Source organism: Mustela nigripes, chromosome 4, assembly GCF_022355385.1.
Source record: "Mustela nigripes isolate SB6536 chromosome 4, MUSNIG.SB6536, whole genome shotgun sequence".
NCBI lineage: Eukaryota > Metazoa > Chordata > Mammalia > Carnivora > Mustelidae > Mustela > Mustela nigripes.
In genome coordinates, this window is record NC_081560.1 from 191,381,865 (window position 1) to 191,393,077 (window position 11,213).

The following is an 11,213-nucleotide window of genomic DNA, read 5'->3' on the forward strand; positions in this document are numbered from 1 at the left end:
TGGGGACTTCGAGAGGTCGCACGGGGGAGGCTGACGCGGGCTGCTGCCGGGCCAGCGAGGGCGAGCATGTCCAGGGGCACACGGGGCCGACGTGTGTGTGCCTGTGAGTGACCACAGGTAATGGGCACACATGGGTGTGATGTGTGTCTGCGCGAGCGTGAGCAGAGTGTGAACGAGGTGGGGGTGGGTGTGTGGAGCTCGCTGTGTCTGCTGAGACGCCGCGGGGGGCGGTGGAGGGGACACCGAGGGGGCGGGACAAGAGTGTGGACGCCCCCACCCCCCATGCCGCTGTCCTGGAGGGATGTGCAGCTGGCCCCAGGGCCAGGAGGACGCTCTGCTAGGACACAAGGGGGCTGGGGAGTCCTGAGCCAGGAACGGGGTCAGGCCATGGGACAGGGGGGCAGGGGCTCAGGGACAGACCCCAGCCCCCCACCCCAGGGGCCCCCGCACCTCTTTATCTTTGCGCGCTCTAGTTTTATGTCCACACACTTCTCTTTGTAGCCGCAGGCGGTCAGCTTTTTCTCAATCTCCGTCAAACGATCGTGCAGCTCGGTCAGCAGGAGCAAGCATTCGGGAGGCTCAGAGCCAGCGAGGTCCTCGACGGCCCTGACCCGGAGGCTCACACATCTGTGGGCGGCAGGACCGTCCCACGTGGCCACCGCGGTCCGGCCTGCGTCACCCCGACACGGAGCGCGCTGCCCATGGACCAGAAAGCACGCGGGCCACGTGCTTCCACCACGAGACTGTCCTGCCCCGGCACCGTCCTCCTGTGGCGCAGGCGCAGATCCCACGCGGGAACCCGGGGTGACGTGCGGGTGCCGCCGGCCGGAGCCCCGGGAGCCCGAGCCCCTCCGACGGAGAACCCAGAACTGAGCAAACACAAGGTGGAAACAAGGGGAAACCGTGAGGACAGCCTCGGCCGCTACTTCGTTAAGGTCAGCGGGAGGCGATGCACAAGTCTGACCGCGGGGAAGGTGGGCCTGGGCATGGGCGGGGACAGACCTGTGACAAAGACTGTGACGTCACAGGAAAAGAGTCCAGAAACAGACACACCAACACGACCCAAAACCCAGAGTTCGCAATTTTCTGGAAGAATACAAAGTGCCACAAAGAGGCCAAACATCCGAAGGACCCCTAAGCCCGGGAGGCAAGTGTCGGTCTCCGAAGCTCTTTACCCAAAGCGCCTGCCACTGACCCAGACAGGACAGACCCCACGGAGGCACATGCTCGCGGGACGAAGGTCACACCATCACGGGGGGCGGGGGAGGAGAAAACCCCGCGGCCAGGCCCCTGCTGGGGCTGTGCCTGCCCCTTACCCCACGGGGGTCCACGCGCACCTGGGGGAGCTCAGACGTGTCCCCAGAGAATGTAGGAACCAAATGAGCCACCTGCGTCCTTGTCTCGAGAAAAAGGCACGTTGGAAAGGAAGAGACACTGTCTCTGGGAGCCAGAAGGCTGATGGTCAGGCTCTAGCGACCTCCCCGGGCCCCTGCCCCCCGGGGCCATGGGCTGTGGACAAGGGTCCCCAGGTGGAAGGCTCCGCTTCGGAGAAGGCCAGCTGGGTCGGGGGTGTTGTGTGACTCTCTGCACCTCAGAGGTCTGGGAAGTCGCGTGAGGACAGGCAGCCCCGACCTCGTGTGAATTCAGTTTTCCTCGCAGAGAACTACCTGGCTTCCAGGTCTGTGCTCATAAACTCCAGGACAGGCGCTCGGTTCGGTCTCTCCCTCTGCAGGTCCCTGAAGACGTCGATGAGTCTCTGGAACTCCTGGCAGGCCTGAGGAGGATGGCGACGTCCGCGGGTGGCTCCGGGCCAGGGGGACCCACCACCCCCAACGAGCGCCCGGCGGCCCTACCGTCACTTTGCCGCCTTCGCCTCCCTTGGCCAGGAGCGCGTCTGCCAGGGTCAGCGCGGAACTGTGCCAGAACTCCTCGTCCCCGCCCAGGCGCCGGGCCTTCTCCACCAGCTTCAGGGCGCGCGCGTGGTTTCTCTCCTTGTTCGCCAGCTGCGCTAGAAGGTGCAGGCACTTGGCTTCCGCGCAAGGGTCACCAAGCTCCTGAAACAGACACGTGTGAGCAGAGTCGGCGGGAGCCGGACGGCGTGACCGCAGCTCCGGGCACCAGGCCTCGCCCCACACAGTGGCCACTGGGCGGCTCCCTCTGAAGGGCCCGGGGCTGGGGGGGCTTGAGACCTGTGCATGTGCTAATGTCCACTTCCAGGGTCCCCGAGCCCTCCCTTGGCAGCAGTCCCCAGTGCGCTCCTAGGAGCCGCCGTCCAGACGCTGGCCACAGACGGCGGACATTTGCACCCACGCCAGCCGTGGCTGCCTCATCCCCTGTCCGTCACACACGGTGCAGGGAGCCTGGGCATGCGGTGCGGGTGCTGTCGGCCTCTGAACCCTACCCGGGCAGGAGGATGCTGGGCGCTCAGGCGGGAAGGGCAGGAGTCCGTGGTGGCCAGTTCCGGACAGAGCAGCGAGCGTACAGCTCGAAGACACTGAAGTGGGGCCTGCTGGGCCTGGGGCCCGTGCTCCCAACAGCCAAGGCCCCAGAAGCCAGGGCAGGCTGGAGGCGAGGCGAGCCAGGCGCTCACAGGAGGCAGACATGCTGGTGGGGATGGTGGGGGTGGTGGGGGCAGCCGCAGCAGAGAGGCGGATGGCGGACTGCTGTGGAGGGTCGCAGGGGCTGGGGCGGGCAGACGCCCCAGGGAGACATCGCCAGGCGCCGACCGCTATGGCCCCACGGAGATGCGATTCAGGGCAGGAAGGAAAAGCCCGCGGGCAAGGCGCCGGCCATGTGTGTGGGACACGGGACAGAAGGCTCAGGAGGGGGCAGAGTGGCGTCTGGAGGAGCAAAGGTGCCCCAGCCACCACCTGGGCACGACATCCCCAGGAGCTCTCCGACGGCCGGCTCCTCAGCCCGCGGGTCTCAGAAGAGGCCGCTGCCAGCAGAGTGCAGCCTCTCGGTCCCACCCGGACGCTCCCCGTTCTGCCCCCGCCTCGCCCCTCTGCTGTCTGGCCCGCACGCAGCCATCTGAGCTGGACAAGCACCCTGCCCACGGCCTGAATCTCCAACGGCCCTGAATTCTGTGCTGTTAAGGTCCTTCTCTCTCTGGAGTCCTTTAAAACCCGTGACAGCCCGTCTGGTCCTGTAGCTTTGCCTTGCCCCCCAGTGAATGCGGTTCTCCGAGCCGGACACTGATCGAACCGCCTGTCCCAGGCACCCCCTTCTCCCCAGGTAAGGGCGCACACACGGGCAACCTTTCTCACGGGGGACGGAGCTCAGGAGGACACAGCTGGGGCTTTGGGGCCTCCAGCTGCGGGCACTAGACACCAATCATGGGGGCACCTGAACCCATGTGCCCGCCGGGGCAGGGCAGGTCCAAGGAGCACAGCAGACGGGGGTGACGGGGGACTGGGAGCCAAGGTCTGAACAGCCAGGCTGGAGTGCAAGCCTCTCGGGGGCTCAGAAGACCTCAGGCTTCCAGCGAGGCCCCCCGAGAGACCACGGACACCTGGGCTGGGCCCACAGCGAGGAGCCCTCCTATCTCTCAGCCGCTGCACACGACATCAGGAAACACCCGGGGGTCAGACCTGCAGCCGCCGCAGGAAGTGAGGACTTCAGCAAACTCTCCATGGACAGAACGAAAACCAAAGAAACCACAGGCCAAGGGCAGAGACTTAGATCCGAGTCCAGGATGGACATTGCAGAACGGCGAGAGGCCAGCCAGCTTCCGAGCAGACACCTGCGTCCCAGAGAGCCGTTGTGCGCAGGCGCCCCCCGCACTGACCCGGGGCATGGTGGCCCCTCACCTGGAAGGCCAGGCAGGCCTCCGCCAGCAGCAGCCTCGCGGGCTGGTACAGGTCCATCTCCAGCAGCACGTCGGCTTTGAGCATCCACAGCTGGGGGAAGGACGTCCCTTCCAGGCCCCTCCCGGTGTCTCTGTTCACCGTCAGGAGCTGGAAGATGGGGCGGCAGGTCTGCGCCGGAGGCTGAGGAAGCTCCCGCCGTCCATGCTTCCCCCAGGCCTGGCCCCCGACCTCTGCAGCGAGCCGTCTCCTGGGACAGCGTCTCTTCTCACCCGCCAGCCCACCCCCGGGGGTGTCAGAGCAGGTCCTGCGCTGCCCCTGCTCCGGCCGCTGCCCTGCGCCCTGGGGCCCGGGTCTCCGGTACCAGGCGGCACCCGGACCGGCATGTGAGGTGTCAGTGAGCCCCTGAATTCCTCAAGACACATGGGGGCCTGGCACGTTCCTACCGCGCCTCCCAGATGGTTGACGCCCGCGGCTCGAGGACGGAGGCCCAAGGCTGGCGGCCCCGGGGTGACAGGTGTTCGGAGCGTGGTGGCCTGACGGCTGCTTTTCTTGAGGTGTGAGCCGACACCAGTGATCTCGCCGTGTGGGCAGTGGTCAGACCTCTGGGGCAACTCTCCAAGTGCCCCGGCCTCGGCCACCCTTCTTGGGAATCCCTCTGTGCTGCCCCTGCCTGTCTTCTCTGAATCCTGCCCAAGCCCCTGGTGGGTGCACTCGGAGGTGATCTGTAGCCTCGATCTCCCCAGAGACACCCAGGGCGCACGGGGAGGGGACACACCCCGGCTTTCCCGGGAACCCGACATGAGGGTCTGTACACAGCTCGCGGTGAAGGCTTGTCCCACTAGGGGCCGAGCTGTGGCTCGGGGACACGGTGCTGCTGGCGGAGCGAGGGTACCTTGTCTTGGGCCACGAGGGGCTTCGTCTCCGGGGGCGGCACTGCAGTTACGGGCTCAGCCGGCGTCAGCACACTGTCGTCTAAGACTGCTTCCTTATTCTTCTCCTTTCTCAAGGCAATTTCCTTCCTGCAGCTAATGTAAGTAACACAGGTGACATGCCCAAGAAATGCCACGGCCAAGAAGCAAGTGTCTGGAAATGTCCAATGTCATTAGTGATCCAGAAATGCAAATTAAAACAGCCACCGGTCACTCGCGTGTTCACAGAGATGACACAAAACTCCCACGACTGCCCCCAGAGCTGCCCCTGACACCCCCCCAGGTCAAGCGTCGTCCCCCCGGCTGCGTGTGATGCAGGATGGGCCTGGGGTTGGAGAGGACACGGCCGGGAGCAGCTCCGTGTTGGCCAAACCCTTCCTTGTTTGCAGGCGAGCTCGCGTCCCCTGGGCAGGTCGGGACCACGGGGTTCGGGGGCGCACCTCGCCTGCTCCAGATCGTAGATGTACGTCCGCCCGGCCTGCTCCTCGTGGTGAGTAGCTGCTTCTCTCAATTTCAAGTCGGAACAAGCAAGGGCAAGTCTAGGGGAAGGGGCGACAGAGCAAGCACAGGGTCACCCGGGACGTGTGGGTAAGGGCCAGGCTGCCCTGGGCTCAGTGCGCCTCCTAAAAACTGGTAAACGAGAACAGAATGGATCATTTAGTGATGTTTTCAGTAATATTCAGAGGTAAGCAAAATGACACACGTGCCTCTTGCGAACTTCAGGCGGCAAGAATGTTCACACGCACTCACACACCGGACTCCGTCCGGACGCCTCGTCTAGGTCACCCTCACAGGGAAAAATAAGGCTCACGGGCGGGGCCCTGAGCTCCGCGACACGGGCAAGGTCTGCTTCGGTTCTGGTGCGAGACGGTGTCGCGGGTTTCCAGCTCACAGAAGAGCTGCCCGAGCACTGCAGAGCCCGACTGTACGTCCCTCGCAGAGCCCTGGGCGCAAGCGCTCACCGCCCCTGCCTCACGGCTGCTCTCCCTGCCCCCCGCCACCCGGTAAATATTGCTTCTGCTGACTGGGGAGCAGGCCCCACAGCGGCCCTGCATTCTAATACGCCAGCGTACGTTTCCTTAGAACAACGATCTTCCCTTAAGAACCCAGTAGAAATTTTAAAACAAAAAGAGTATTTTCATGATCGAGTATGCTGATTTATTTGGTTTTACAAATCCCCGGGCTATTACTTATGGAATTAGCCAACCACAGAATTAGTATTCGGAAATGCTGCTTCTCTTACATTGCTTTGGAGTATTCCCCTTCAGCCTCCCAAGTGTCCCCCAGTTTCCCTGAACATGCATCAGCCGTACTGACCGCAGGTGGTAGAGGTCTCCGAGGCTCTTGCTGTCCACCACAGCGGCCGCGACGGCTGCCCCCAGCTGCAGGAGCGGGACGGTGAGCTCGCGAAGGGACAGCTTCTGCAGGGCTCTGACCAAGTGGTCCAGATAGTACAGAGTGTACGTCTACGCAAACACACAGCAGGCGTGTAAGGTCAAGCACCGGAGGGACGGCAGGCCGCCAGCTCACCAGGTCTCGCGTCGGCGGCCCCGCCCTTCCCCACGCCACGCACAGGTCCCGACGCACACGGGGACGGAGCCGTGTCTGCTGAGTGAAGGGGCGCGGTGCTCTCCGCCCTTCCTTCCTCGCGCTTAGCTTTCATCTCGTCGTGCGCGGTCACCCGTAACCGTCCACACCCAATACAGTTAAAAGTCCTCACAACAAACAGCCCATTCACATGTTCACTCAAATGAATGTTTCTGTTAGATTTCCGCCACTAGAAACTGCTGATCCATTGAAAACCGAGTCTCTCTATGGACACATATAACTGCCTTAAAACCGAGTACAGGTAGAGAACATCTCGGATCGTGAAGACAGACTGGGCTTGACATAACTATTACTCTGGGGTGGAAAATTCAAGAAGCTGGACCAAGCGCAGGTCACTGGGTGGTGCTGGGCAGTTACTGGGCCAGAAGACAACGGGGTCTCAGGAAGTGAGCCACATCGGGGTGCACTCGTCCGGGGGGGTTTCTGAGGACTCACGAGCCGGCTGGAGGCTGGTAGCGCTTCTGGGTTTTGTTTGCTTGTTTGGAGTTTTTCCTGTGCGGGGGGACAAGCAGCCGCGTGGAGGGCCCACCGCAAGCCTCGCACCCGGCTGGGTCCCCAAAGGCCTGCACCTTACGGTCAGGGTGATCTACACACAAAGCAGCCGTCTCAGGGACTTCCCAAAAACCAGTGGCTTTGGGCGACCAGGAGAACATGCGTTTTCTTTGAGAGATTAATACCGATAACCCTGGTGAGGCTGGTCGGGAAGCAGGGTGGGAAGGCTCGCATCCTACAGAGCCTACGGACACTCCAAGATCATGAAAGGACATTAGGAACATTATTTTACAAACGTGTAATTTTACGTTACGTGGAAATACCCTAGAAAAACACAATCCACCAAATTATAAGAGAAACAGAAAATCAGAAAAGCTCTTGAACTACAAAGAAAACTGAATCGTAACTTATGACTTTCCCACAAAGAAGAAAAGGTCCAGAAGTTCCCACCAGGGGACTCTCCCAGATTTAAGGCAGAACGAACAAATAATCTTTTACAAACCTCCCCAAGAATCAAGAAAAATAAAGATGGACGACCGTCCGCGGCGGCGACCCATGTGGCCTGGCCCCACGCACTCCGCATGCCCCAGGCCAGCAAAGATTGTCTCAAGTCACAGGGAAGATGGAAGAAAGGGCACTGTCACCACCGCCAGGAAGAGTGACTTATGGTTTTGTCCTGTTCTCAGGCCCCCAGGCTGGCGTCGCGCCGTTTCTTGTGCGAACCGTTACACCCGTGCCTTGACCGAACTCCTTAGGCTTGACCGATGGCCTCCAACACACGGGGCAGCCGCGCTCCTGTCGGCCTCCCCGTACCTACGGGAATCGGGGATGTGCTCTTACTTAGCACGGAGGCGGCGAGTGCCTCTCCACCGCACCCCATTCCCACAACCGCAGACAACTATGCTAAGAGCCGCGGCACTGAGAAGTGGCCGCCCCAGCAGCGGGAGGTGTCCCCACCTGGAACACCGCTGGGCCACTGAGGCCCAAGTCCTTGACCGCTTTTCCTGTGGTGGTGTATGAGTGACCCACAAGGACACGGACCCTCTGCTGGCACCGAGCTCCAACAACCCTTGCGACCTCGAGACCCAGGAGGCATTCCGAGCAGCTAAGTTTGTCTCCGTGAGGTGACTCCAGGCGGCCCCCGGACAGGGAGGGGGACTGCGTGCCGGGGACCCAACCCTGTGACCAGAGGCTGGAGGTCTGGTCCCGCCCCCTGGTGCCGGGGACAGGGAGCGGCCGGAGGAGGAGCAAGTCACCAACGGCCAAAGATTCCCTCACTCGCGCCTGCGTCGCGGAACCTCCCTAAAGCCCTACCCGGAGCGGCGAGGCGCATGTCCGGGGGGTGAACACATCCACACGCGGCGGTGCCCCCCGGTGCCAGGTGTGCAGGAGCTCCCGCACTCGGCACCAGACCCCGACCCGCGGACCTCTTCACCCGGCCGCTCGCTCGCGTCCTTGCTAACAACGCGGTGATCTAGAAAACACGGTATTTCCCCGAGTTCCGTGAGCCGCCCTAGCAAACCGTAACCCTGCACAGAGGCGTCACGGGAACCTCCAACGCGCAGCCACATCAGATGGCCGTGCAGGTGGCCTAGGGACCCGGCACTGTCGACGCGGGGGCCGCCTTGAGAGCCTGAGCTCTGAGGCCGAGGAGCGCACACCCACCGACCCTGGGTGGTCCGTGCCGGGACTGGGTGAATTCACGGGACACCCCGCGGGTGTCCACAGGCAGCAGGAGAGCTGGATGTCAGTGCTGTTTTAAAAGCCGCATGTCTGGGGCCGGCTGGGAACAGAACCAGAATCTGGATAACTTTTTACCAAATCCTGACACGGGGGCTGGACGCACGGGAGAGGGCTGTGGACACCCACGCCGCAAGGTGGCAAACACGAGTATGCGGGACACGAATGACACGTTTCAGCCCCACGGACCTTCTCCGCGTGACCATCGGCAAAAGAGCCGCTCGATCAGCTGGAAGCAGGAAGGAGAAGCAGCGCCGCCGCCTGAGCAGGTGGAAGGAAACGCGCGGCCGCTCGGGCTCCAGCCGCTCGCGACTAAGCTCTGGGCAGCGAGAAACGGGAAACTCTCTGGGGGTAAAGAATCTCCCTGAAACCACGACAAACAGCCGTCACAGCTCTAGCGAGTGTCGCCAACCCTCCCGTCAGAGCCGGCAGCGCGATAAGGCCCTTGCCGTGCCCGGCGTCTCTCCTGCACCTGTCCGGGCCTGGACCCGCAGAGCCCGGTGCGGGAGTGACGACAGAGCGACGGTCCCACACGACGCCCAGAAGACGGGACAGACAAGTCACCACAGTTTTTGGAAGTTCAACAAAACTGTCTTTCTGTATTTAACGTGGCGTTCAGGCGTGACCCAGAAAAGCCTATTTGCAACAGGATCAAAGGCGTTGAGTCAAATACAGCGAACCCCACCGACACGCGCACGCCGCACGGGAAACGCACCCCCGCCTGAGCCGGGGGAGGGGTCGGGCTGGTCACGCTCCGGAGGGCCGTGGGCGTCCGCTCTCCCCAAGCCGGCGGCCAACCGGAGCCTCTGAGCAGTCAGGAGCCGGCCCCAGCCGCGGACTCCACGGTGCAGCAGAGCCGTGAGGGGTACGGGAAGAACATCCAGAACCTTCTCGAAGACCACAGAGGCTTAGGCGTCGCGGCCGTGAGGGGCGGGCGCACGTGGACACGGTCGCAGGGCAAACACGGCTCCGCAGAGAAGACGGGCGCACGCTCCTCCCACAGGCGGGCTGGAACATTCTGACACCCAGACTGGAAAGCCCGCGCTGACCTCGCCTGGCACCACACCCCCCGGCCTCAGGCGACGGCCTGTGGGACTCTGGCACAGAACCCCAGAAAGCTTCGGGAAGACGCCGCGAGCGGGTATCTTCACGACCTCTGGAGACAGAAACGGTCCCGTCAAACAGGACCCACGAAGTCCTAGTGACAAAGGAGCAGATCTCTAATTTTATCACATGGACGCGGAATCTCGAGTCACGCGAAGACCTCAGGGGAGCCCACGAAGAGGGGAAGGTGACGCGCCCTCCGTACGCCGTCAGGGTGTGGTTTCCAGAGAAGGTTAAGGATTCCTTCAAATCAGTAAGAAAGAGACAGAAACCTCAGTAAAATGTGGGCAACAGCCTGGAAAGGCCACAGAGACGACATCCGAGGGCCAGAGGGCAGTGAGGTGCGGCCATGCTTCCTACCTGGGCCCAGGTAGGAAGGGGAACCACGCGAGGCCGGCACGGCGTGGACGATGCCCCCCCCGCAGGGGGCACGGCGCTGGCTCAGCCACCTTGGAAGGCCGTTTGGCCAGAGGTGACCTGGTCGGCCAAACCCACGCTCCACGGCCACGGGTGCCGTCAGGAACACTCACAGCAGCTTTGCGTGTGAAGCCACCGACTGGGGACAACACGAGGGTCCCCCAGTGTCGCAGGGACACGCGTACTGTGGTCTAGTCCGGGCGTGGGACGGCTCCACGGCCGAGAAAGCCAACAGGCGACAGAGACACGGACGAGACGGGGCGAATGAACCCGAACACGGGAGGGACACGGGGACGATCCCCACGTCGCTCAGCACAGAAGACAGGAGGAAGACGCCGGGCAGTGACGGTCCCGGGTCATGGGGTCTAACCCCGGGACCTCCCAGCAAACGGCTTCCTTGCCAGCGTGGCCGGCGGAAATCCAGAGACGGAGCGTTTCCGCGGGTTACCCAGGTGGGCCCTGGAGCCGGAGCCGGAGCCGGGGATGGCCGTGACTCGCCGCCACAGCAGCCACAGACAGGGCCACCGGCGGCGTTTCCGCATCGGGGCGCGTTCCCGGCGGGGAGGGCACCGCACGACGAGAGGGAGCACGTGCTTCCCACCGACACTGGCTGTCGCCTGGGGACGGCGGAGGCCTGGGAGGCCGCGCACAGGTGCGTCGTCAACGAGGCACCAAGCCAGGCTCTGCTTCCGTGCCTCTTTCTGGGTGTACATCACAGCACAACGGCTACGGGGCGGGGAGTCAGGGTTCAGGACGGCGGCCGGCACCCGCCCCTCGAAGTCGCCTTACCGGCTTCCGGATGCTTGAGGGGTTAATGGTAAAGTCACTGTTATCGTGTCGGAACAGTGACATCACTCCTTCGGGGCAGCAGTAGGAAGCCCACTCTTCCACGCTGGCCGGCGCGTCGTGGAGCTGCTTGCCCGTGGCGGCGCTTTGCTGCTGCGAAGCAGGAAGGCGGGACTCACTTCGGAATCCGCCCAGCCTGAGCCAGGGCGGGGGGGGGGGGGGGGGGGGGGGGGCCCCGGGGGGGGGCCCCCCTTGGGGGGCCCGGGCCGGCCGGGGACCGGGCCCCCCCCCCCCCGAGGGCGCCCTGCCCGTGGGCGCCCTCCCCGTG

General features: G+C 63.4%; 1 protein-coding gene across 3 annotated transcripts in view; it reads right to left on the bottom strand.

Moving 5' to 3' along the window:
- CFAP46 (cilia and flagella associated protein 46) overlaps nt 1-11,213 on the bottom strand; it is an 88,539-nt gene that overhangs the window by 26,337 nt on the left and 50,989 nt on the right. For all 3 annotated transcript variants that reach the window (XM_059398885.1, XM_059398886.1, XM_059398888.1), the window contains exons 31-38: nt 10,889-11,038; nt 6,056-6,204; nt 5,179-5,277; nt 4,702-4,834; nt 3,810-3,956; nt 1,854-2,054; nt 1,668-1,774; nt 451-627 (exon numbers count right to left, since the gene is read on the bottom strand). In XM_059398885.1, the coding sequence (XP_059254868.1) occupies nt 451-627; nt 1,668-1,774; nt 1,854-2,054; nt 3,810-3,956; nt 4,702-4,834; nt 5,179-5,277; nt 6,056-6,204; nt 10,889-11,038 (1,163 nt within the window). The remainder of the gene's footprint in view (nt 1-450; nt 628-1,667; nt 1,775-1,853; nt 2,055-3,809; nt 3,957-4,701; nt 4,835-5,178; nt 5,278-6,055; nt 6,205-10,888; nt 11,039-11,213) is intronic.